General features: G+C 54.1%; 8 protein-coding genes across 8 annotated transcripts; 5 read left to right on the top strand and 3 right to left on the bottom strand.

Annotated features, from left to right (window-relative positions):
* The first annotated feature begins 350 nt into the window (after nt 1-350).
* Nucleotides 351-4,313, top strand: LY79DRAFT_597715 (tetratricopeptide). Its single transcript, XM_060561801.1, has 2 exons — nt 351-3,035; nt 3,092-4,313. The coding sequence occupies exons 1-2, from the start codon at nt 441-443 to the stop codon at nt 4,109-4,111; spliced, it is 3,615 nt and encodes a 1,204-aa protein (XP_060419669.1). The 5' UTR covers nt 351-440; the 3' UTR covers nt 4,112-4,313.
* A 1,074-nt stretch (nt 4,314-5,387) lies between these two features.
* Nucleotides 5,388-7,720, top strand: LY79DRAFT_536598 (alpha amylase). Its single transcript, XM_060556616.1, has one exon. It carries the CDS (start codon nt 5,799-5,801, stop codon nt 7,548-7,550), a length of 1,752 nt encoding a protein of 583 aa, XP_060419668.1. The 5' UTR covers nt 5,388-5,798; the 3' UTR covers nt 7,551-7,720.
* Nucleotides 7,721-9,087: 1,367 nt separating this feature from the next.
* On the top strand, nt 9,088-10,357 carry LY79DRAFT_686978 (uncharacterized protein; the record flags this gene model as incomplete). The annotated part of the gene is made up of 3 exons (XM_060564678.1): nt 9,088-9,376; nt 9,449-9,605; nt 9,691-10,357. The coding sequence occupies 3 exons, from the start codon at nt 9,088-9,090 to the stop codon at nt 10,298-10,300; spliced, it is 1,056 nt and encodes a 351-aa protein (XP_060419667.1). The 3' UTR covers nt 10,301-10,357.
* A 1,500-nt stretch (nt 10,358-11,857) lies between these two features.
* On the bottom strand, nt 11,858-13,213 carry LY79DRAFT_536594 (synaptobrevin). Its single transcript, XM_060556615.1, has 3 exons — nt 12,925-13,213; nt 12,711-12,863; nt 11,858-12,644 (listed from the first exon to the last, which is right to left on the bottom strand). Exons 1-3 carry the CDS (start codon nt 13,093-13,095, stop codon nt 11,892-11,894), a joined length of 1,077 nt encoding a protein of 358 aa, XP_060419666.1. The 5' UTR covers nt 13,096-13,213; the 3' UTR covers nt 11,858-11,891.
* Nucleotides 13,214-15,324: 2,111 nt separating this feature from the next.
* LY79DRAFT_205208 (uncharacterized protein) lies at nt 15,325-16,456 on the bottom strand. The gene is made up of 2 exons (XM_060551492.1): nt 15,892-16,456; nt 15,325-15,590 (listed from the first exon to the last, which is right to left on the bottom strand). Exons 1-2 carry the CDS (start codon nt 16,244-16,246, stop codon nt 15,484-15,486), a joined length of 462 nt encoding a protein of 153 aa, XP_060419665.1. The 5' UTR covers nt 16,247-16,456; the 3' UTR covers nt 15,325-15,483.
* Nucleotides 16,457-17,520: 1,064 nt separating this feature from the next.
* Nucleotides 17,521-18,510, bottom strand: LY79DRAFT_536577 (uncharacterized protein). Its single transcript, XM_060556614.1, has 3 exons — nt 18,262-18,510; nt 18,045-18,210; nt 17,521-17,960 (listed from the first exon to the last, which is right to left on the bottom strand). The coding sequence occupies exons 2-3, from the start codon at nt 18,202-18,204 to the stop codon at nt 17,575-17,577; spliced, it is 546 nt and encodes a 181-aa protein (XP_060419664.1). The 5' UTR covers nt 18,205-18,210; nt 18,262-18,510; the 3' UTR covers nt 17,521-17,574.
* A 1,379-nt stretch (nt 18,511-19,889) lies between these two features.
* LY79DRAFT_205028 (uncharacterized protein) lies at nt 19,890-20,818 on the top strand. The gene has a single exon (XM_060551491.1). The coding sequence runs from the start codon at nt 20,022-20,024 to the stop codon at nt 20,535-20,537; it is 516 nt and encodes a 171-aa protein (XP_060419663.1). The 5' UTR covers nt 19,890-20,021; the 3' UTR covers nt 20,538-20,818.
* Nucleotides 20,819-21,098: 280 nt separating this feature from the next.
* On the top strand, nt 21,099-23,922 carry LY79DRAFT_505603 (RhoGAP domain-containing protein; the record flags this gene model as incomplete). The annotated part of the gene is made up of 2 exons (XM_060553639.1): nt 21,099-21,729; nt 21,782-23,922. 2 exons carry the CDS (start codon nt 21,099-21,101, stop codon nt 23,920-23,922), a joined length of 2,772 nt encoding a protein of 923 aa, XP_060419662.1.
* Between the last annotated feature and the right edge of the window lie 405 nt (nt 23,923-24,327).

Genomic DNA, 24,327 nt, shown 5'->3' with positions numbered 1-24,327 from the left:
GAATATAAACAATCGAGACATAATACTACAACGAATTGGAAGTAATTATGTCCTTTGCCAGCTATTGTCATTTTGTCAATGGTTCTGATTGTGGAAGGAGCTCTGGGAATAGCTAAGAGACGAGGTGGGCGTGTAAGTGATAATAAAGTACAAGGAACTTCTCGGTGGCAGCTGGTCGCTGCTGATCGCCTGTCCCGAGTACTTGGCGAGTGACTGTCCAATCAAATACTACTTCATCGAGACCTCCTTGGTGAGCAGCTGCATAAGGGCCCCACTAGCGTCCTTCTGGGACCCACTGGCGCAAGGCCAGCAGACGCGACCGATTGATTCTCTTTCCTCAGCCTCATCCTAGCTCCTCCAAATTTCTAGATTGCTTCACTTCTCCATCACCCTCATACCAAGTCCATCCGAGGCATGTCATAGCCTCTCCATTCTCCAAAATGTCAGCCCTCCGCAACGGCGCGATGAACGGCACCAATGGCGCGGCGAGCGCTCCCGTCAGCAAGCGGTTCTCTGACATCCCAGCCGCGATCGACGTTCCGGTTCAGGGCGAAGCCGAAGACGAAGCTGTCGAAATCGACCTCCTCGAGCTTTTCGACGATCCCACCGAGCTTTGTACTCTTTTTGAGAACGAGCGCGCCGCCCGCACATATTGGATGACAGTCGCATTGGCCTACGCCAAGCAGAAGAAGATTGACCATGCCATCGAAATGTTGGTGCGAGGTGGAAACGCGATGCGCGACAACAATCCCAGGGAAAAGCTGAGCATGATCGGATGCCTCTGCTGGATGTACCTGTGGAAGAGTCGCGAAGCCCCGAGAGTGCCTCCTGATGGCGAATTGGCATCCGAGGCCAAGACGAAGGAATACTACCTGCAACTGGCAACCTCGACCCTGAATGATGCGTCGCGCATCAACCCAGCATTTCCCCCTCTGTTTCTAGCTCGCGGGGTTCTCCAACTTCTCAGAGCGTCCCTGCAGACCCCCAAGGCGACGGGTCATGGACAAGTGGACTCCGAAAAGGCGGATCTGCTACGATCGGCGCTCAAGGCTTTCGAAGACGCGGTTCGAGTGTCACAAGGCAAGAACATGCTGGCCGTTATGGGCAAGGCGAGGACCTTCTTCTCGCTTGGAAAATATCCAGAGTCCTTGGCTTGCTACCAGGAAGTCCTCCAGAAGATGCCTGACTTCGTCGACCCCGACCCGAGAATAGGCATTGGCTGCTGCTTCTGGCAACTCGGCTTCAAAGACGATGCTAAGCTTGCTTGGGAGCGATGCCTCGAGATTAACCCGGATCACAAGGTCGGAAACATTCTCCTCGGTCTTTATTACCTCGACGCCAGCGGTCATATCCCTACGAACAGTCCCGACTTCCTTCGTCTTTACAAGAAAGCGATGACCGAATATACCCAGAAGTCTTTCAAACTCGACAAGAACATGCCTCTTACGTGCGCAACGTTTGCAGGTTACTTCCTGTCGCGCAAACAGCTCAGCACTGTGGACTCCCTCGCCCACAAGGCAATCCAGTATACCGACGTGAATGCGATTGCCAGTGACGGTTGGTATCTCCTAGCAAGAAAAGAGCATTATACAGGCGACCCAGACCGCGCCAGCGATTTCTATCGCAGAGCCGACGAGGCGCGTGGCGGTGCCGAGCGTGGTTATCTACCAGCAAAGTTCGGTGCTGCTCAGCTGGCAGTACTCCGCGGCGACCTCGGCGAAGCGAAGCTGCGTTTGGAAAAGATAATCCAACAGTCTAAGAATCACGAAGCCATGATCTTGCTTGGCACTTTGTACGCCGAGGAGGTCTTTGCAAACGAAGAGGCGGATGGTAAGGAGGACAAGTCGGCTGAAATGAAGAAGGCGATCTCACTTCTCGAGAGTGTGCGCGGTGCCTGGAAGGATAGCAAGAAGGGCATGTCTCCCGACGCCGCGGTGCTGCTGAACCTGGCTCGCTTGTATGAGCACGAGTATCCCGAGAGAGCCCAGCAGTGTCTTCTTCAGGTCGAACAACTGGAACTTGACCAGATTCCCGAGGACGATCACCCAGCCGACATCACCGACGGAGCCGAGAAACGTGCGGCTCTTCGCAAGTTCCTGCCTCCGCAGCTGCTCAATAACATCGGCTGTTTTTACTCTCAATCGGAAAAGCATGAACAGGCCAGCGAAATGTTCGAGGCCGCATTGGGTGCATGCATGAAAATTGGCGAGAAGGATCAAGAAATCGACACAGATGCTCTGGTTACCACCATCAGCTTCAACCTGGGCCGCAGCTATGAGTCCCAGGGTCTTTACGACAAGGCCAGTGAGGTTTACGAAGGTCTGTTGAAACGTCACGACGACTACACCGATGCCCGGACGCGACTTGCATACATCAAACTTCGCAAGAATCCTAACAAGGAGGGGCCCGACGCTGTCTCAAAGCTTTACCAGGAGAACCCTCAGGATCTCGAGGTTCGTGCGCTGTATGGCTGGTATATGGGCAAGGTTCATTCCCGAAAGCGGCCGCAAAATATCAACGAAGATCACGAGTTCCGTCATTATAAACACACACTGCAGAACTACGACAAGCATGACCGATATGCTCTGGTTGGCATGGGCAATCTGTACTTGATCCAAGCCCGAGAGATGCGGCGCGAATCTGACAGCGACAAGGCCAAAAGAAGCGCTACGTACAGTAAGGCGGTCGAGTTCTTTGAAAAGGCCCTTTCCCTAGACCCAAAGAACGCGTACGCGGCTCAGGGCATTGCCATTGCTTTGGTCGAGGACAAGAAAGATTACAAGACGGCCCTAAGCATCTTTGTCAAGATTCGGGACACCATCAAGGAAGCCCATGTGTACGTCAACTTGGGTCATATTTATGCCGAGCTGAGGCAGTACTCCAAGGCCATCGAAAACTACGAGGTCGCTTTGTCAAAGGAGGGCAAGGCCAACGACCCCGTCATTCTCGCCTGTTTGGGTCGCACTTGGCTCAACAAGGGTCGTTCTGAAAAGCTACTGGATGCCTACCACGAAGCGCTCAAGTATGCGCAAAAGGTAAGCTCTCATCTCGTATTATCCCCGTCAGCATATACTGATTCGCCCTCTTCAAGGCCCTCGAAGCTGCGCCGGAGCAGGTGCATTACAAGTTCAATGTAGCCTTTGTCCAGATTCAAATGGCAACAACCGTCTATGGGCTCAACGAGAATCAGCGAACGTTGATCCAACTCCAAGAAGCTGCTACCGGGCTGGAATCGGCCATATCTGCTCTGGACGAGATTGCGAACCACCCCCAGACTCCATACCCCAAGCACGACGTCGAGCAGCGTGCCAACATGGCTCGCAACACCCAACGCAAACAGCTTGAGAGAGCCATTGCGAGCCAGAAGGAGTACGAGGAGAAGAACAAGGAGAAGTTGCAAGCTGCCCTGGAGCAGCGTCAAATCGAGCTCCGGAAGCGGGAGGAGGAGCGACAGAAGGCTCTCGAGAAGGAGCGGGAGAGGCAAGAGAAGATCCGCAGGGAAAGAGAAGAAATCGCGGCCAGGGACAGAGAGATTGCCGAGCGTCGTGCTGAGGAAGAGAAGGCCAGACAAGAGGCCGAGATGACGACGGACAGCGAGACTGGTGACAAGGTCAAGCGGAAGAAGAAGCCGGCACCTAGGGGTGATGGCGAGAGTCGTCCGAAGAGAGGATCACGCAAGAAGAAGGCTGACACGGATGCTGAGGATTCGGCTGAGGAGCGGCCAACGAAGAAGAAGCGCCGTCTTACAAAGAAGGAGCCAACGGCCAACAGCAAGTACAAGTCTGCCGAGATTATTGTTGATAGCGACTCGGGCTCGGACGAGGACCCTCTTGACCGTGCCGAGAGAGCTCTTGAGAGGGCCAGCTCTCCTCTCTCGGATGCGGAAGAGAAGCGCGGGGATGATGAAAAGATGGAGGTCGACAACAGAAGAGACGATGACGAGGACGAGGACGAAGATACTGGTGTCAGTCGGCGACAGCAAAGCTCACGGTCCAGGCGGGGCAGGGTCATTGAGAGTGACGAGGAGGAAGACGAGGACGACAAGGACGACAAGGCGCGACCTGCAGCAGACATCAGTATGGCGGACGCTGACGATGACGATGAAGAGTAAAGGGCCGGGGCGTCGTAGGGAAGAGCCTGATCAGCGGGAGGCGAGACGATAGGATCGCCAGGATGTAACCCAGGAGCCGAGATCTTTCAAAGAAATAAAATAGCGTCTGCGTCTATTTTGGTGGCTGTAGTATTAGTATGGTGGCATAGGAATTATACAAAATGGCATCACGATCTCGAGGCATACCAGCGATAGTTGCATCAAGCAAGTTGCCGCAAGCAGGTCGTGTTTGGACAGAGACACAGGCAAGACACATAGATGGCTCGGCAGGACCTTTCCAGAAGCCGAGGATGGCTTGAGCCGTCCGGGCTGAGAGTCACTGAAGAGTTCGAAAGCTTACTAAGACAACGGCATCAAGTATTCACCCCGCGCAAGTTGCCCGGCACTTGAACCTGTATTCTAGCGACCAACCCCACTCACGGTCCGGATTGCTGGCGAACGACGACTACGACGACTACGACGACGACGACGTTGGCCCCTTCGAGGTTGAGAATTGGTTTGGCGACAGGCCACAACGTGGGGCAAACGTGGCAGCATTCTTCTTCTTCACGGAACGTTACCCGAACGAGCAAATGCATCCCTCCCTCCCCGCGGTGAGGTTCGAGACAATGCTCGTCGCAACGATTGGAAGACCAGCGCGTCAGGGTAATGAATAAGCATCGGACACGCTGCACTTGACGTATGCCGTCGGAGAAACTCCGCAAGCTGCAGATCAGACGGGCGACGGGCAATGCGTTGCCTGCGATGTGACCGTGGAGGGTACCTCATGGAGTCATGAGCGAATAGGCAAACGTGGTTGTTCCCTGGTCTGGAGCCATTCTCCCGGGGGAACTACAGTTAAAAGGCAGTGAACGTGGGCTTGGCAACTAGCTCATGGGAAAGGCACCAATTGTCAATGACAATACACTACGCACTGGCTCAGTGCAGCAATGTTAAGCACTTATTCTCGGTCCTAGGTTCGCCATCCCTAGGTAGGTAGTGTAAGTTAAGTGGTGGGATGCAAGCCCGGTTTTAGAAGTGGTTGCGCCGCCCAGGTCTGCAATTTAGCGAGAGTTTGCCCGCACCAATGCGCTATCAATCCACGCCGCTGGTGCGGCATGCTTACCTGGGGTCATTGGTCACGGTAGTGTACCTAAGGTAGGTAATTTCCCATGCTTTCCAGCGAGAATTGGACTCCTAACAGGCCCTATCTATTGGCCAACCCCGCGCCCGCGCACATCTGCATCATACACGCATGCTCCTCCATCCCCCCCCCCACACCAGCAGCTAGTCGGCCTGTAGGCTCACAACCGCAGTGGCCGCTTGCGGTGTCTGATGCACCGACGTGCGATCGAGTGGATGATCTTCCGCACCGTGGCCCACACGCACGATGTTTCGTGTCCCGCCGTAAGTGCCTGCTGTCCGTTTGTCTCTCGAACTTGATTTTGGAGGGCGGGGAAGAAGGAAGCTGGAGCTCTGGGCTCATGGTATTCTGGGCCGTTGGGACGGGGGCCGGCTTGTATAAAGACCGATGGAGCTTCCATCCATCATATGGCTTTCCCCTGCACCCCAACCCAAGCCATTGTCAAGCCATTATAGCCTGAGCTTGCCACCATTCCTCTCTCTTTTGCTGTTCTGGACTTGTCACTACCACCGCCCTTTCCGATCACATTGACAACGGCGACCGTCAGGCTACGTGTCCTTCGGGATGGGCTCGATAACTCTCAACAACCCCAGCAGGGCCTGGTGGAAAGACGGTGTCATCTACCAGATCTACCCCGCCAGCTTCAAGGATGCCAATGGCGACGGCCTGGGCGATGTCCCGGGAATCATCAGCAAAGTCGACTACCTCAAAGACTTGGGCGTGGATATCGTGTGGGTGTCGCCCATGTACGCCAGTCCGCAAATCGATATGGGATACGACATTTCAGACTACCAGGATGTCCACCGCCCGTATGGCACCGTTCGTGATATGGAAGTCCTCATTGAGGAGTGCCACAAACGCGGGATGAAGCTCATCTTAGACCTGGTGGTCAACCACACGTCAGACCAGCACAAGTGGTTCCAGGAGTCGAGATCCTCTAAAGAGAACCCCAAGCGGAACTGGTACATATGGAAGCCTCCTCGTTACGCCGAGGATGGCACCCGTCTGCCTCCCACGAACTGGAGGAGCCACTTCAGCGGTAGCACCTGGGAGTGGGACGAGACCACCGGCGAGTACTACCTCCACCTGTTCGCCAAGGAGCAGCCCGACCTCAACTGGGAGAACGAGGAGACACGTGAGGCCATCTATGATAACGCTATGCGCTTCTGGCTCGACAAGGGCGTTGACGGTTTCCGCATCGACACGGTTAACATGTACAGCAAGGGCGTCGAGTTCAAGGACGCCCCTGTCATGAACAAGAACGCGTACGAGCAGCCCGCCTACATGATCTACTGCAACGGTCCGAGGATACACGAGTTCCTTCGCGAGATGAACGCAAAGGTCCTCAACCACTACGACACCGTCACCGTCGGCGAGCTGCCCCACACCCCGGACCCGCAGCACGTCCTCAAGTACATCAGCGCTGCCGACCGCCAGCTCGACATGGTCTTCCAGTTCGACATTGTCGACCTTGGCCAGGGCATCGGCTACAAGTACCAGACCCGTGAGTGGAAGCTCCCCGAACTAAAGCGCATCGTCGCCAAGTGGCAGCAGTTCATCGAGGGCACCGACGGCTGGACGACAGCCTTTTGCGAGAACCACGATCAGGGCCGCTCCGTGTCACGGTACGGCAACGACAGCCCCCAGTGGCGCGAGACGTCGGCCAAGATGCTCGCCCTGATGATGTGTTCGCAGACGGGCACACTCTTCGTCTACCAGGGCCAGGAGATCGGCATGACAAACGTGTCGCGGAGCTGGGGCATCGAGGACTACAAGGACATTGAGGCGCTCAACTACTACGACGACATCAAGAGGGAACACGGCGAGGGCGAGGTGCTCAGCCGCGTCATGGACAGCATCAACCTGGTCGGCCGCGACAACGCGCGCATCCCCATGCAGTGGGACGCCTCGCCGTTCGCCGGCTTCACCGACAACAAGGACGGCGCATGGATGCGCATCCACGACGAGTACGCCGACATCAACGTTGCCAAGCAGGAGGCGGAGCCCGGCTCCGTGCTAAACTTCTGGCGCGAGATGCTGCGCCTGCGCAAGGAGGAGGGCGAGTTGCTGACGCACGGCGCCTTTGAGCTATTTGACGAAGAGAACGAGCAGACGTTTGTCTACAAGAAGACGCGCGGCGGAAAGAGTGCCGTCGTGGCGCTCAACTTTACAAGCGAGGAGCAGGAGGTCCGGATCCCGGGCGAGGGTTTGAAGATCCGCGTTGGCAACTACGGTGATGTCAAGGAGAGGGTTGCGGCAGAGGGGCAAAAGAGTGTGCTGAGGCCGTGGGAGGGTCGGTTGTATCTGCAGGGTTGAAGGTATTTGGATATACCTGGAGACGGTTGAGTGCTACTCCGGGGGGGGGGTTCGGTTTTGCCGACAAGACTTTATTTGATACAAGAATGTCTATGCTGATGCCACACCAATAGATGAGACGGCCAGCTAATGCTGTTATAGTGAACATATTGCCCTTTCCAGAACCCCATGCCTCGGAGAAACCTTTCCAAGTACCTCGTGCTGCTTCGCGAAACATGTAGCGGCTTCCTTCCCCGATATCGGGGGGATATGGTTCTCAAAGTCGTGGCGACCATGCCGGACGAGTCTTTCCTCGACGCTATCGGCAAGATAGCCAGAAGAAACGTCATTTCAGTCGTCGTTGCTATTTTCAGATTTGATTGGATGCTGGTTTCGTCCAGACGATAAGGAGCTGGCGCGGTCCCAACAAGGTACCATGTATTTCGCGGCAACCTGCCTTAGCAGGCCGTTGGCTTTGCTGAAATGGAATGCAAGCGTTGAACCGGATACCATAGTACCAAGTAACCCTTTTGTCTAACGGGGCGTTAATGACGTTTTTGCACACTTTGTCCTCAATGGTGGCTTTCATAGAAGCGGCGGCCGCCATCCTCGAGTTTGTTGGGGCTGCCGAACTGCGGTGTTTCCAGACAATAGAGATTTTGGTTTAGCTCTTTCGAGATCGTGATTTTCTAGAGGTATATCTTCGGGCCATCTGTTGTGCCTCGTCGTTCTACCAATCATTAGAGAGTAGGCGCCCTCGGATTTATGCTTGAAACCATTATCAGAGCGCGAAGCCGACCCAAAGAAAGTCGAACGAGGCAAATCAGTATAAATTATCAATACTATAACTGTATTGTGTAGGAATCTTTACGTTCGTTGTATTGAATAATTCGATAGCGTGGTAACTAGAAGTACGCATGATATTGCCAGCTGCCACACACGGGTGGTTTGCATTATAGTCAAAGACAATTCGACTTACTAACTGATCACCAGGGAGAACCGGACTGTCTTCTGCTCGGGTCGAGGTACCAATCTCTGGCCCTTTGACCAATCATCGTACGTACAACAGCTTGAATCCAGGTGTGAGCTAGGTTTGATGGAGGGTCATTTTTACGGAGAGACATGGCTGGTCGCAACTAGTTTCTTCCTCTTTTACGAAGCTCCAAACCCAATATCCTAACCGTCAAAATCAAGAAGAGAGAAAAAGAGATGATGTTTGCGCCTTGTAGGATGCCGAGGACTACACTCGGAGGACAAACTGCTGTGGAGTACGTTTGCTCCAACCCAATGCCAGGGGAAATAGGGAAGTTGGATCGAGCGGCGTGTTCATTGCGGACAAACAACGAGTCTCTCGACCACTGCTGCTTGTTGTTTTTGGCTACCGATTCGAAGGCTGGCGACAAAGACAAAGGTCAAAGGTGACAATAAAAAGACCTTGCAGCGCCCTCCGCCCGCCCCCCCCCAAGTCTCCTTTTCTCGTCACATCTTCCATTCGTTTCCGTATCGCCAAGCTAGCTAGAACGTTCTCTTGCCTTGCTTTCCCCAGGCTGATACCACGATGCAAGCTGTTTCGTTTGTGCTTCTTGCTGTTGCGGGCAGCCTGTCGAAGGCCCAGCTTTTACCTGACAACAGGTCTCGCGGAACCAGGGATCAGCTTTTTGATTTAACACTCAATGCCGCAGCCGTGACCGAGATGCTCTCAGTGCTAAAGTCAACTTCACTGCTGCCGAAACCGATGACAACGCCAAAGCCTGAAGCCATTGCGGAGAGGAGCTTGGGCTTGCTTCACGTCGACCCTCTCGGTGCGGATACCTGCGGGTTCTTTACATTACCAAGAGACGTCCAGGGTGAGTCGGTTTCGACACACAGGAAAAGTGTCCGAAAGCTCCAGAAACTAATGAGCTGTAATTGCTACGCAGGAGTGACAAGAACCCGAGTTTGCGGCGATGCTTCCGCGTCATGTGCCCCTTTCGGGAGTTATCTTGGCTGCGGCTTGAAACCTCATACTATCTGCTTCAACGGAACAGATCCGGCATGCGCCCCTAGTGTCAGAATAGGTGATCAGACTCTTTGCTGGTATGTATATTTGAATTATGAGATCCAAAGTCTTTCTGAAATTAGCCAGAGAGCCGCCGAGACTAACGAGATTTGTATCGTGTAGTCCCAAGACTAGAAGCCTGAACGGGGAGTGCCAGACTTTCATCAGGGACGACGGCGCCTTAGGTAACAAAACACTTCTGGGATGTCGCGAGGTCGACGTAGCCTGGGACCCTATAGTCTCTCTCAAAACGGCGACGGAAGATTTCTCTACAACGTCGACGACTGTGACCACCTTAGCTATGCCGGTCTCTTCGACGCTCTTTGAAGACGCCCTGGCACCATCGACCCCGACCTTACCAGCCAGTTCGACGGCTCCACCGACATCCGTACCGAGTACGAACGACAGTAGCTCTACACACTCGCACACCGGTGCAATAATCGGCGGCGTGTTGGGAGGCCTAGCCATCTTAGGCACCGTTACTTGTGTCGCGGTTTGGCTGGTTGTGCGGCGGAGGCAAGCTTCGGGTTCGAATTACAGCACAGAGGGTCGCGTGTCGACATTACCGACACATGAGCTCGCCGGTGACCAGCCGTGCGTTCCCCAGGAAGTGGCCGCCGAGAAGGAGTTTGGCCACAAGGCCTTGTCTCCCGTGAATGCATCCTCCGAGATCCACCAGGCCCCGGCGTACGATGCAGTGGGAAGTCCAGTTAAACCTGCTGAGTTGGGCTGATCAGCCCAGGTATCGTCGTGTTTTGGAAATGCGTGCCATCTTGTCACTTAATTTTAGGTCTGGTTGGATACCATTGGATTATGGCAGGTGTCTTGATATAACCACCCACAGGCAGTGCCTGAAAAAACGTGTAACCGACACCAACGTCTGTGGGGTATTCTAATACCAAAGTCGAAAGCTACACCTTTCTAGAAAAGGTCGTCTGGTGAAGAAGCTTTTATGCGCCGGTAGCAGATGGCAAGCTAATCAAGAATAAAGAAACTTCCCTTCACAAATACATATTTTCAGTTTACTTCAGGCTACCAAGATCCAGCTAATCTTGCTTTACGGAGAGGGCATTCCCAAGCCTCAAGTAATAGTTTCACGCAGGTCCCAGCTGACCGGCCTCTCTCATCGAAAAGCCCGACTTAACTCATAACCATGCCCATCATCAACGCCCTACCTGTATGTACACCACCGTATCACTGTGGTTTGTAGCGTCAAACACTGAAAAAGAGGGTAGACAAAACACCACTGAACGCTTTGGAGCTTTGGCGTATGCGAGGGCATCGCTTGTGCTATAAACAAGCATGTTTGCTTCGCTTCATAAAACCGATCGAAGGCAAAGCCAGCCACCCGTTACGTCACATGGGCTATTGGCGATCTATAACAATCCTTCCAGACCACTCTCATCTGTATCGTGTCTTGTTTTGGAACCTTTCCTATGGGTCCACCTCCGACCACTAGCCCGCGACCCAGAGGAGTGCCGTCCCCTGCTCTTTCTCTCTTTTATACGCCCTTTGTCGAGCGAGAGCAGGTCGACTTGATCGTTGGGACAAGAGCACCGACGCCTCAAGCAGTGACGCTGGTTCCCCAGTATACGGGACCCTAATACGCAGCGTCAGGTGAACGCGAAGAAGCGGCCTGGCTTGCCTGGGATCTGAGTTCGGGACAAAGTCCGTTGTGACGCCGGCCACCGAGAGAACTTGAAAGAGGGTGACCCAAGACATCTGCACCTTCCAGAAGGCACATGGCATGTAGGCTGCTGGAGGCAGCCCTTTATTAGACAGGTCCATATAAGGGCATTGGGAAGATCTTCATCGTTTGGGACGAATTAGCCCTCGGCGACGACAACGAGGGCCTCTAAAGCCTTGTTTGCTACGCCTAGCGGCACCCTGGCGACTGCGGCGGCCATTTCGACATCTGCTCCGGTGTCTGTTGGTCCCACTTCACCTCCACCGGCTCGTACGGAGACACCGAAACCAACACCCGCCACGACGGGGTCGTCCGTAGGAACCAGCTTGACTGGCTTGACTCTGGTCTAGAGATTTGTACCGGTAGCTTTTGCCTTTTATATGATCTGGTGTGGTTAGTACCGGGCGGGGACGTTTGCATTACCGAAGAGGTTTCAGGACCCCGAGGCCGTACATCAATGATCGGAAACATAAGTCGACCTGCCTGGTCCAGTACTCTTCTGCATTCTGTGTTGCCGCTTATGCCATGTCTGATACAAAACCGCATCCAACCCCTTGCCCGACGCCGGAGGAATAATGATTATGCACACGAGCCCCCCCCCCCCCCCCCTCTGTCAAGGCGACCTCTCACTTTCCAACTAAAATCTCAACTTGGGCATCACAAACACAACTAAAACCAACCCAACCATGAGCCCGTACACCCATGCGTAGAGTATCATCCGGCCCCACCACCCCTTGCCCTCCGTCATCTTCCGCAACGTGCCCATCCTCCGGCTTGCCGCGTCCATTGACTGTTCCGTCTTGTCCATCCCGTCAGCCGCGCGCGACACCACGTTCTTGTCCTGCTCAAGGGTGTCGGAGAACTTCTGTGAGCTGGCTTTGAGCGCACTGGCCATCTTCAGGATCGACTCGGACAGCGCATCCTGCTCAGCGCGCTGGTGGTCCAGGATGGCCTCCGCCGTTGCTGTTGATGAGGCCGGGGCCGACGCTGCAGACTTGCTGGTGTTGGAGCGGCGGGAGGCGAAGAGAGCCGCGCGCGCTGTTGCTGTCGTCGCTGCAGTGGGCGAGTCGGGGCGGATGGGTCCACGGGAACGGAGGCTCTGGGTGGTTGTCGTTCCTAATTCGGCAGTTGTTTCTGGTGGCTGATGTGACAGCGGTTGCTCCGCTTCTGAAGCCGTTGCCGGTGGAGGAGGCTGTGATGGTTCCGTGGGCAGCGCCGAGACTGGCGCGGGAAGGTCGGGTATCTCGGGTTCTTCGTCTTCGTCTTGGTCCCCTGTGTAATCCATCGGTATATCTGTCGATCGCGAGTCCATGCTTTCACTCGGTGTGGGTATAATGTCGGCCAGGATATCCTCGCTGCCAGAGCTGTTGTCATCGTCCTCTTCGTGTAACTTGGGCGCAAACATTAGCCATCGTCACTTCCTCCCGAGAGCCACCATCGGGGCTCGGGTACGCACCTGTTCCAGATCTTGCATTCTGTCCACAAGACGCTCCAAAAGTTCGCGCTTCCGGTTCAGATCGGCTTGCATATCTTGCCTCCGGGAAAGAAGCTTGATGTGCATCGCCTCCTGCTCGATTCTGGTAAGAAGACTCCGCGCATAGTTGAGGTTCTGAAAGACAGCCAACAATTAGCCACTATTTTCGGGATTCGGCCGAATGATAAGATCGTACGGAGTTCAGCCTCGCCCGCTCGAATTCGCTAGCCCGTAACCTGCGCTCGCGGCCCTTGTCAGCGTGTAGGATGGTCTGATCGAGTCGACGGAGGAGTTGGTTGAGTTCGGCTGCACCCTTCTCGGCGGAGGAGCCGGGAGTATGTTGCGACGCCGTCGATAATCGAGCCATTATTACTGATAGTGTTTAATTCTCTTGTCTTTGGTTGCAGCCGAGGTTGTTTCCCGTTTAGAGTGTGTTGGGTAGACGTGTCTGAAGCCGATGATGTCGTCGTCGCACAGTCAAGCCACCGTGGCTGAAGCTTCCCCCTCCAAGTGCCGACGCTTGGGCCACACTTAATATCGCCGATCCCAGCTGATGTTGAGGGGGCACCAACGAGAGACTCTTACATCTCTATTCTCAGCTTTTCACCAGACTTTCAACACTTTATCTTCCCCCACCTTTCAACTTACCCGTCAAATATAAACTACATTATCTATGTGAGCGGGTAGGAAATTCCGCTTCTTTGACTGTTTAGACGAGCTGGTTCTCAACATCCAGCAATCGAAATCTTCAATGATTGATTAACGTAGATACAGCTTGATGAACAGCAGGTGAGACCTTGCTCGGGGAACACCAGAGCTGTCACATTTTGGACAAAGAAGAAACATGGTACCCGAAAGCCGTTACTACAACTTGATTTATTTTTTGTGTTTTCAAAATACTCTGATTAGTCTTCAAGGCCGCCCACTAGACCTTGATAGCACTGATCGGACTTTGACTCGGTAGTGGTCGCTACGCGGTGTTGGTATCACGCTCTTGGGCGTTCTCATTGGTGTTACTGGACTTCCGCCCGCATTTCAACGGCTGGGTTTCACGTTATCTGCCCAGAAAGCTGAATAATCTGGCAGGAGTTGAGAATTGCGCCATCTCATGTCTGCTTGGCTCCACCATGCAAACAGTGTCAGGAAACCCCGAAGCATCAGATTGCCCCATACCGATCGCTGGGGCCTTCTTTTGCAACGGTTTATGCATCTCACGCAGTCATTGGGTGCACGTGGGAGAGCTTCCACAGACCGCAGGAATAGCAATGACAAACTCGACAAGGCCCTTTCTGACTCGCCTGATCTTGTACGCTCCCATACTCGACCAGAAAACTCGCAGTGTTCGCTTCCTATCACTTTAGAGACACGATCCGAATGACAGAAGCGACAGCACGGAACGCCGCACGCCCTCTGTTCAATATTTGAAATTGTCGAAAGATGCCATACTTTCAGACTCGCTCTGTCGAGAGAAACGTCACTTAATGAATGACAACAAACAACTATTGAAAGAGTGACGGACGCTTGTGTTGCCCAAAAAATGTCCTCGTTGGTCTTCCAGACAGGTGACCTATAGTTGTCTCCCGAGGAGTTATTTGAATGATTTATTGCTACGCAGATACATTGTGGCTTTTGGATCTGGTCTGCTTGACAACCTCATAGCCGGCATCATGCTCGTATCACCACACACAGCAGGGCACCTGCCCAGACCCAAATGGAAGTACTGTACGGTCGTCGAAGCACTTTCAAGGACCGAACATTGAACCTGAATCAAAACGAAGGCGGGCCAACATGTAAGAGATTCCTTACTTCGGTTTGGACGATGGGTATCCGGTGTACTGTAAGCAAAGGTTACAGGCAAGGCGAAGAAGGACTAGGAAGCTGACGGCAATCTGCTAGTAAAGAAGAGAAGCACGCAAACAATGCCTCCGAAGGACATGCCCCTCTCCACAGGTACGCCATTGATGTGAAGGTATTCCAAACCACAAGCTCGACAATCTCCAACGAGAGCCTGTCTGAGGTTGTTCGATTGCAGATGTGAAGGCACAATGACCCTGATGACCCCAGCTCGCCTTTGTCCTTCGTCGATTGACCCGAAATGATACCCCTACTGGCCATCCATAATGACCTATCGGACGGCGACGGCGGTGTCTGAACTCTTCGTGACTTTTCGTCGTCACATGAATGGACGTCGAAAAGCGACCCGCCCTTGTCTCCAGCGACAAGCAAGACCCTTTCCCTCCCACCCAGCGCCGATCACTCGCCACTGGCCGACACTGAGCGGCTTGTGAATGCCTGCCCCCGAAGAAGCAACTCGAAATAGCGGACACAGAAGGGGAAAGAGGCATCGTCATAGACACCCACCCGGAAGCTTGCGCGATAGGGTCAGGCCAAGTGACTTGTTGAGAGAGCCAGCGGGTTGTCGTGAAAAAAGAAGTCATGTGTGCATGATGTACGAACAGCGTGGCTATGCCCTCCCTTCCGTTGGCTTCTACCCCGCGTTTCTGGCTTTTGACAACCGGTCGAAGTGTGGGTTTGTCGCTGGCGAGGTTGTCATTGCATCAGCATTGGCTCGTACGGGTGGCAAAGCCTGTCATTGCACCTCAGCCCTGAAGGCACGCAACCCAACGATTTTCAAGGCTAACTTCTTCGTTTCATCGGTTAGCCTGTTTCACGTCCTGCAGTTGAGCCATATGAGCGTAGATCCATCTCCTCTCGGCCACGAGATAGCCATAAGCATCCCGGAAAAATGCGACGATTAGGGTGGGTGCAGATGATATGCGTATCTCGCCATTGGGCAAATCCAGGCGAATGACTTGTTAGATGACGGGGTTCCATGGCTCCGCGCCATCCCCCCAAAACTCGCTTGACCCGTCAGAGCAGCACGCGGAGCGCGGATACAGCCACAAGAGTAACACCAACGGGGAGGCAAATTTCCTCCGCGAAGCCCACTTGCCCGTCGTTGGACAAGCCCGAGTGAGGAGAGGAAACACGGCATTCTGGCTTGGGGGAACGGGCGCTTTGCGTCCCTGCATGATAGAAGAAAATTTGGTGCTAATTTTGGAAATGGGATGAACCCGGCATTGGCTGGAGCAGCTCGTTGACAACACTACCTATAAAGGGTCTTCGAAGAGGGGTACGTAGAGTGTGGTGTGGCGGTACCTACTAGGTATGGGTATGTGGTTTGTTGCGCATGCAGAGCAGCCACAATGGATGGCGGCAGACGCCGAACCAGCGGCGGAAAAGCGGGAAGTGATAGAAGCTAGGAAGAGCGTCAGGCCTACAAGTTCTTTCGAGCATTGAAGACCGTTGACATAAACTTGGAGGGGACCGTGGCATCGTTGTCGAATCCGGAGGGTGCACGACGTCATTGGGTAGCTGTGGGTGTGGGAGCTGTTGGAGCGGTGCAGTGGTGGTGGATGCCACCTACATGTGCCTAAGTACCTAGGTGCACACCGCAAACAAACGCGGACCACAGGAGCCTTGAGCCAGTAAGTGACTATGGTAGCTGAAACCACCATAACCCGTTGGTTCCTGAAGATGGTAGAGTTGTAGTGTAGACGAATGGATAACTAGTCGCTGGACGACTGATGGTAGTTCGCAAGATCCAGCATCTGGGCTCTTTGGAGGAGGACCGTCGGGTCGGACGGGTTGGACTGGAGCGAAATTAGCGTGGGCTGCCTTGGCATCGTGTTGCTTTTCTGCGCCCACAGGGCTAATGAAATCAGCCGTCAGTGACTCAGAGCGATAAGTGCTTTTTTGGGTTCTTTGTTCTGCATTGCATGAAAGCGAGGTCAGACAAAAGCAAAGACAGTGACGTCCGGCCCTATGAGAGTGCCTTGCCGCACTCGGTGCTCTACGGGCCATGGATTTCACGTGGAGTCCACTCTCAGTCGCTCGCTGCTTCGATAGGTACCCGACGTCGCCAGTCGAGCTTATGGCTGGCTGCAAGATAGTGAGTGTATGGCCGAAGCGGTACGGTTCCATCCAGCGGGAGGTTTAGTTCGGTGCGGGCGAGGTGATCGACAGCCGTCTTTGCCCTTTGAGAGACGAGGGCTCGGTTCTGGACCAAGGAACGGGCTGCGACCCCGAGGTCAAGAAACGGACGGACTCCTGTTCAGGAGCAGCTTGAACGGAAAGGCTGAGAGAAGAATGATGTAGTCGCGGTAGCATTTTGCAGCGTGGATCAAGGCATGGTGTCTAATCCTTGCGTGTGCGCAAGGCTATTGAAGACGGGCAACAGGAGGCCCACTGGCCGAAGGCAGGTTGCGCAGGGAATTGGAATGCAAGTTCATAGCCCGAAATACGGGAAACTCGAACCCCAAGCACACATGCCCGGCTCCGTAAGGCAGAAAGGGGAGTAGGAGATTCGACAACGACAGAGACGGGTCTGTAAGACACGCAGAGTGGGAGCTCGTAAAAAAAAAAAAAAAAAAAAAAGCAAGCTGGCGAAAACAATGGAAGTTGTGGAACAAACAAAACAACACAACATGGCAGTGCGGATCTCCAGAGCACCCTTTCCCTCCTCCCGCCCTCACAGGTTGCGGCGTCGTATCAAGTGGGATAGGACACTCCTGTGGTGTCGGACAATGCGGATGGGGGATTACGGCTGACGATGCGTTAAGACGTCGCATCCTCGAAAGGAAAGGTGGACGACATTTTGGGTTGGGCACATTGTGTTGCGGCAGGCGCGTGTCGAACCGCACTTTCTTTTTTCAGCCCGTCGTTGGGGAAGGAAAATGGGGAAATGGTCGAGAAAGAACGTGTGGTCCGAGGTGCAGTGCGTCTGTCACTTGCTTGTCGTTGTATTGGACGAGACGAAGGGATGCCAATGCAGGTACCTACCTACCTAAGTGCCTGCCCACCTATCTGTAGCCATGAGGTAAGGTAGGTACGGTACCGAGTACCTCTTGCCTTTTTTATCAACCGACGACGTATTGCCTGCCGCCTTTGCTTGCTGGCCTGATGTGCTTGAGGAACAATAAGCCTCCCCTCGTGATGGCATCGGGTGGGCCTTTGATGAGATTTCGGCGGGAGATGAGCAACCCGATATCAAGATCTTTGCACCACAACTCTTCACCCAATGAAGGGTGCGAGACATCAATGATTGGCCGATGTGATAATCTAATATGGGCTTGGCCGAATCAAGCCCTTGGTTCGCGATGGGTTTTCTGATGACAATGGGACACTGCTCCTTGCATCCGTGTTCGTCTCTTTCCTTGTCCTCCTCTCTCTCTGCATTTTGTTGTTCTGTTAGTTCGAATGGATAGAGGTTCTGTTTTTGTAATTTCGAAAAAGCTGTGTAATTCTACTCCGTACCTCGGCTCCGTGTCGAAGGCCCCCCAAGCTCTGGCCAGCTGCCAGTAAAAAAGGCTTGACTCATGACAGTGCGTGCGCGTGTGTTTTGAGAGAGAGAGGCTTTTGACGGTCGAGAGGGCTGAAGAGGGGAAGAGGGGGCCTTGCCGACGTGGGGCAACATCCGCGTCTCTGGCGTAAGCATATTTGCAAGTGAACTCGACAGGATTGGATTACCTACTGAGCAATGGATGGATGGTTTTATTGATTCGAGGTCTGGTAGACAATACAGGTAGGTTGGTAGTGCACACCATACTGCTAAAGCCTCGACCGGGGCTCACTGGCACCTCGCCGGTCTCGACTTCCTCGGTTCCTTCTCTTCCTTCGCCTCCCCAAGAAGTTGGAACCCGTCAAGGGCAGCTGGCCCGGGCCTCATCCCATTTGATCTCTCGAAGTTGCCCCACAAAGCGAAAAATGCCAACCAAGTATCTTGCGCCACGGAAGCTGGTCCTCAAGGGACCAAGTGTACATCGCACCTACCTACCTACCTACCTACCTACCGGGGTACAGATACATGTACTTGTGAGTCGTACCAGGGTTGAGCTTGGAGAAAGTGGGCATGAACCACACAGACATAACAAGGACGTACTTTTGCTCATGCCCGCGTTGTCAACCACCTTCCAGCGTGTCCATCATCCTGTATTTCTTGGTCCTTAGGAACGTCCAGGTCCATCCAGTATCCGTCGTAGAGCTAGCTATACGCAGCACATACGTACATACATACCTACTTACCTATACTAAAACATGGTGGATACTCCAGTGAATGCAGACGGGGGCAGCCAGCAACTCCGAGCGGCATCCGTCCTAGCACCTCTGCACCCATTCCAACGCGCCCCACGTCCCACGTAACTGCGCAGCACTAGCACACTTTGCCTGCTGCAGGCTTTGGGCCTCGACGAGTCTTTCCCCACCCCGGGGGGGGGACTGGCCTGCTGTACTTTCTGCCTGCGGTACTTCAACGCCGTTTCCTCCCACGTTCCACGTCCGCCTCCTGCCCCTTCTGTTTATCGCTTTCCTCCAGCCTACCTATCGATGATGTCCCGCCCTCGCCTTCTATCGCCAATAGTATTCGACGACCAGAAGTACCTACTATGAATTACGCTACATAGATAGTGTGTAGGTAGTATAGATTTGTGTGGCAATGCCATTGGGGATACCCTTGGTCTCGTCCCTCCTACCTACATACCTGGAGACACGTATATTGTAGTTCACCATACACGTACTTAGCATCCTATTACACCCTGCGACACCCCTCACAATCCTCCCTCACTCCTCGTGGTCGCTGCCCTACCAGACCACCTGACTGGCAACAACCCTGTTGTCTCGTCCCGGGCTATCCATCCCGTCTTGGATTGTCAGTGCCTGTTGCCATCGCTGGAGCCAGTGAGAGTGTTGGTGGCGGTGGTAGCGGTGGTGCCGCCGCCTACCTCCGTCCTGTTTATGTCTTGCCGCCGTCCATGTCGAATGTTTTTGTTCCGTAATTACTTGCTATTCTGTACCCCCCTGCTCTCCCAGCTCCCTAGCTACCTAGCTAGGTACTCATCTTATGCTCTCACATTGTAGACGTCCACGACTTAGCAGTACATCGCTTCACTCATCGTTCAAACTGGATGGTTCCTGGCTCGCATTGCAGTGCCTCTTTTGCTCCCATACCCTACCTACCCTAACCATCTTTGGGTATCTGCGTTGCTAACTCTGGCCCAAGTGAGCTTTTATTAATTGAACGAAGAGAAATCCCGTCTGAATTCATCACCGCTGACGACAGCCCATCCCTCTTCGGCAAACACAACGCACACACACCCGTCTACTCTGCACACCACCTTGTCTATTACCTACCTCTTCCGCCTTACTTGGCTACTTAGCCCCTCACCTTACCTCTGGGTAGGTACCTAGCTTGCCTCCACAACACTTCCCTTCCCTTTTCCCGATTTACCCACGTACATGCACATGGCGCTAACACCCGGCCTGGACCTGGACTTAGACCTGGATTTGGATCTGGCGGCCTGGACATCGGGACTATTTGCAACTTGCACTGGCAACTGCAAAGCGCCTGCATCTCTCCCCTCCTACATCCACGCAGTGCATCAGCCTCTAGTTTTTACCTTTGCCTCAACTTACTTCGGGTCACTTACCTTCCCACCTGCTTACCTCGTAAGAGTGCACATACCTCGCTTCCACCCATTCTGTCTTGCCTCGCCCCGAACTCTCTCTCTTTATCTCTCTCTCTCCCTCCCGGGAGAAACAACATCTTTCTTCTTCGTCCTTCTCGTCCGACGGCATTCGACGACGAGATACAACCTGTGTCGTCGTCGCGTTCGTTGTTCGGAAACGTCACTCGCTTTCATCATTGTCTGTCGTTCAAATCCCACTAACGCACAGCTCGTGTCTCACCGACTGCCACCTCACCCTCTTCCAGCTCTGCATCATCGTCGCCTGCCACTCGCTGTCTTTGGTTAAGGCTGCCCGGAAACCACTCAGGTCGTCATTTAGCCTACACTGACACTCTTTTCCGGCGTTCGCTCCCGCCTTTGTCCATACCTATCTCAACCAGAGCATACTCATGACATTGGCAGCAGCACTATCGCAATAGATTTTTAGGAGAAGAAGGTGGGAAATATTGGACAGTTCGCGGGCAGCCGACGGGGCACTTCATTCGACAAAGGAACATTTGCCCGCCGGAAAAAAAAGAAAGAAAAGAGACCCCACGTCCAATCACCTCCTGCACTTCGCATCCTTTCCTAGCGCATGCTCATACCCAATACCTCCCCAGCAACCCAACATAGTGCAAAATACCACCAAGCGAACAAGCAAACAAGCATCCGACAGACCGACCCAAGAACGATCACTGGCGACACCAGGCCCAAGTTCGACAACGCTTTTCTCGCCGCCGCCCGATCATCGTCGCTCTACGTTGCTTGAGACACTTCGTCGTCCGACCTCGATTTCCCAGACCACCCTCAAGAGCGCTGGCTACAACACGATAAATCAAGCTCCGACCACCTGCGCCCCGTCATTGCGATGACGTCCGCAGCTCCCCCCCCAAACCAGGCTTTGCAGCCCACGAACACCTCGACCGCGCCCGCCGGGCCTTCGACTCCAAATAAAAGAGACTTGAAATCGTGGTGGAAAGGCTTCAAGCTTCCCTCGAAGCATCAGGATCATAATGGTAGCGCCCCTTCTACTTTCGCATCGCAGCCTTGGCCCTCAAAACAACCCCTCTTCGGTGAAGATGTCGACGAGGCAATGGATACATCGACCATGCCTCTGAGCCAAGTTCTCTCGCTGCAAGACACCCATGTCTTCGCGCCCAACGACTTTCTCCAACCCAAAGTCTGCGCTTCGAGTGATGCGGCAGCGTTCACCACCATCCGCCTGGCTTGTGTGCTCAACAGGCCGTCCCTGTCCATCGCTACGCCTGTGCGCCAGTGCGCCAAGCGGATCCGCGCAGCTGTGACATCCGCTTCTACCTCAAGTGCTAAACAAGTCGCAGCAGACAACCGACCGCACGGCATTTTCGGTGTTCCTCTTCGCCAGAGCATCACCTATGCCAACGTCGCCATCTCTCTCGTCGACGAGAATGGGAAAAGCTACATTTATGGTTACGTACCGATTGTCGTTGCCAAGTGCGGCGTATTTCTGAAGGAGAAGGGTAAGTGCCACAACCCTTGCGTAGGTTTTCGCCTGCTCATCCTCCATCTCAGCCACAACAGTAGAGGGTATCTTCCGTCTTAGCGGCTCCGAGAAGCGCATCAAGGAACTCAAGCAGGTCTTTGACTCCCCCGACCGCTACGGAAAGGGCCTCGTGTGGGATAACTACACCGTTCACGATGCGGCCAACGTCCTCCGTCGATACCTGAATGACCTTCCCGAACCGGTTGTGCCGTTAGACCTGTACGAGAAATTCCGGGAACCATTGCGAGGTGCCACCAGACAGGCGGTGGGCGATGCCGACGGACCCCAGTTCGTAGACAACTTCGACGAGCAAGCCGCCATCGTCAAGTACCAGAAACTCATCACCGAGCTTCCGCCGCTGAACCGGCAGCTGCTCCTCTACATCCTGGACCTTTTGGCCGTTTTCGCCGCCAAATCGGAGGAGAACCGAATGAACTCCCAGAACCTTGCAGCCATCTTTCAGCCCGGTATGCTCTCGCATCCGCAACATGCAATGGCCCCAGAGGAGTACCGCCTGAACCAATGCGTTCTCATTTTCCTTATTGAAAACCAGGACCACTTCTTGATTGGCATGCAGGGTACGGCCACAGATGAGAAGACCAAGCAGCTGATCGAAAAGGGCACACCCCCTGCTGGAAGTGGGCCAGTGACTCCTAACCCCAACAGGAAGCCAGGGCTGGGCCGTTCTGCGTCCAATGCAAGTGCTGGTGCCGAGAGTGTGAGAAGAGAAGGGATGGTTAGGAGAAACCGATCGACTTCTTCTCGACACTCTCACCAGGAGGGATCTACAACCCCTAACAGCCCGGCTCTTGCTCCGACACCGAATAGTGGACTCGGCAGAAGCAATACAGTACCTTCCAAGAAGTCTCCCGCTCTCCAGACGGGAAGATTTAGACCCGATGCCTCTCCTATTACCGGTTCGTCCTCTCGAGAGCCCATGATTCCCGCGACAACGGAGGAGCTTGTCGAAGCACTCGATCACTCTTCTGCTGCTTCAACCATTTCACCTGCCCCGGCTGCGATCGGCACATCCAGTCTGGCACCATCCGCTACCGGTACGGCAGGCCGAAGTTTGGAGAGGCTGCTCGACCCAAGCGAGGCAACAACTCCCATCAAGGAGAGAAACCTCCCGAGCATATTCCAACGATCTCCCACGGGCGAGGGAGAGAAGAGACAGCCAAACAAGTTGAAGAAGAAGCGGATCCCTGGAAGTTTAAACCCAAGCGCGCAAAGCTCGGTTGCATCTTTGTCTGGTACGCACTCAGCCGCTGTGTCCCCTAACGTTGAAGCCCCGAATCCTATGGACCTGGTTGGCGGTTCGATCCCCGAGCACGAATCCCTTGCAGTTGGCCAGCAACCCAATGCAGTCGATACACCGTCAGAGCCCACCCCACGTGCATCACAGGCCCCTTCAAGCAACACTTTGCACCCTGAGCAGACACTCAAGAGCAAGAAGTCACCTCCGACATCTCTTCACTCATCATTTAATGAAGGTTCTGACATCGATCAGAATGAAGAGTCTATCATGACGACATCGGCGGACGCGAATGAACCGGAGAAAGACAGGAAGAAACGGTGGAGGCTGTCGCGGCAACGGGGCCATGAGCACCAGCCGTCGGTTACATCGCCGCGTCAAGCCTTCGGCTCCAACGACAACGCCGATATAAGCGTGACCTCGATCGGAAGCAGCGGATACAGGCCACGCAAGAGCTTCACCGGTGAAAGCTCCGAAACTGGATTCCAGGCTGCCGAGGCACAGAGCAGTCACGAGTCCCGCGACAAGGACTGCAAAGACGAATCAAAGGGTCCTATCGGCTGGATAAGGAACAAATACCGAGAGGCCAAGGAGAGCGCGGAGCAAAGAAGGAATAAGTCGCCTCCCGCAGACCGGCAGTCCTCTCTCGGTGGGTCCAGTATCATGTCAGGTAGGGGCAAGAGCTTGGACCTGCGGAGGGAACCCGAAGAGAAGGCGGCAAACGACCACCCAACGCCGGTGCCACCGGTGCCGTCTCAACAAGCGCCGACTTCGGCACCAGCCCAGCCAGCATCAGCCCAACAGGAAGTGCCTCAATCAGCATCATCTCCACCAGCAGCATCTGAACTAGCAGCCGCATCTCAACACGAACTAGCACCCCCGCAACAACAGCCGCAGGCCGAAGAAACGCGGTAAACATGGCGGCCTTGTCTCCAAGATTGGATACCCGCGGCGTTTTGGACAGGGAGTTGTGATTTCTTTTCTGTTTCTGGAAAACGACATGGATTCGTTGCTTAGACATGATGATGAAGCGCTTTTAGGGTTTACAATTTACATGAAGAGGGGGAGGGCCTCAACAGGAGGAGGTTGTTTCTGTTCCAAGATCCCCGCTGAGATACTTTCTATACAAAAGGAGCCATGTGTGTGCTTGTGCGAATCATAATGTACGGCGTTGTTCGATTCTCCCGTTTGGCTTGGTGTAAGGCGATGCATTGCCCACGGGCTCGCTCGCTATGAAGGGGTTCTAGTAAAGTAGGCGTTGTTGAGTACAGGTCTTTGGTACCCTCCTGACGTGCCAAGGGATTTGGGTTATTTGTGTTG

This window comes from Colletotrichum navitas (assembly GCF_030913465.1).
Source record: "Colletotrichum navitas strain CBS 125086 chromosome Unknown LY79scaffold_3, whole genome shotgun sequence".
NCBI classification, from domain to species: Eukaryota; Fungi; Ascomycota; class Sordariomycetes; order Glomerellales; family Glomerellaceae; genus Colletotrichum; species Colletotrichum navitas.
Note: the sequence above shows the minus strand (reverse complement) of the source record. Positions and strands in the feature narration are given on the sequence as shown.

Excerpts from the sequence above, each read along its gene's own strand:
- LY79DRAFT_536598 (XM_060556616.1), top strand. The coding sequence starts at position 5,799 with ATGGGCTCGATAACTCTCAACAACCCCAGCAGGGCCTGGTGGAAAGAC.
- LY79DRAFT_597715 (XM_060561801.1), top strand. The coding sequence starts at position 441 with ATGTCAGCCCTCCGCAACGGCGCGATGAACGGCACCAATGGCGCGGCG. Across the intron at positions 3,036-3,091 it reads CGCTCAAGTATGCGCAAAAG|GCCCTCGAAGCTGCGCCGGA; the intron begins GTAAGCTCTCAT and ends GCCCTCTTCAAG.
- LY79DRAFT_205028 (XM_060551491.1), top strand. The coding sequence starts at position 20,022 with ATGCACATGGCGCTAACACCCGGCCTGGACCTGGACTTAGACCTGGAT.
- LY79DRAFT_205208 (XM_060551492.1), bottom strand. The coding sequence starts at position 16,246 with ATGGTGGTTTCAGCTACCATAGTCACTTACTGGCTCAAGGCTCCTGTG. Across the intron at positions 15,591-15,891 it reads AAACCACATACCCATACCTA|CGAGTTTTGGGGGGATGGCG; the intron begins GTAGGTACCGCC and ends TGACGGGTCAAG.
- LY79DRAFT_536577 (XM_060556614.1), bottom strand. The coding sequence starts at position 18,204 with ATGTTGCCCCACGTCGGCAAGGCCCCCTCTTCCCCTCTTCAGCCCTCT. Across the intron at positions 17,961-18,044 it reads GCCTTCGACACGGAGCCGAG|AGAGAGAGGAGGACAAGGAA; the intron begins GTACGGAGTAGA and ends AACAAAATGCAG.
- LY79DRAFT_536594 (XM_060556615.1), bottom strand. The coding sequence starts at position 13,095 with ATGGCTCGATTATCGACGGCGTCGCAACATACTCCCGGCTCCTCCGCC. Across the intron at positions 12,864-12,924 it reads AGCGGGCGAGGCTGAACTCC|AACCTCAACTATGCGCGGAG; the intron begins GTACGATCTTAT and ends GCTGTCTTTCAG. Across the intron at positions 12,645-12,710 it reads GAATGCAAGATCTGGAACAG|TTACACGAAGAGGACGATGA; the intron begins GTGCGTACCCGA and ends TTTGCGCCCAAG.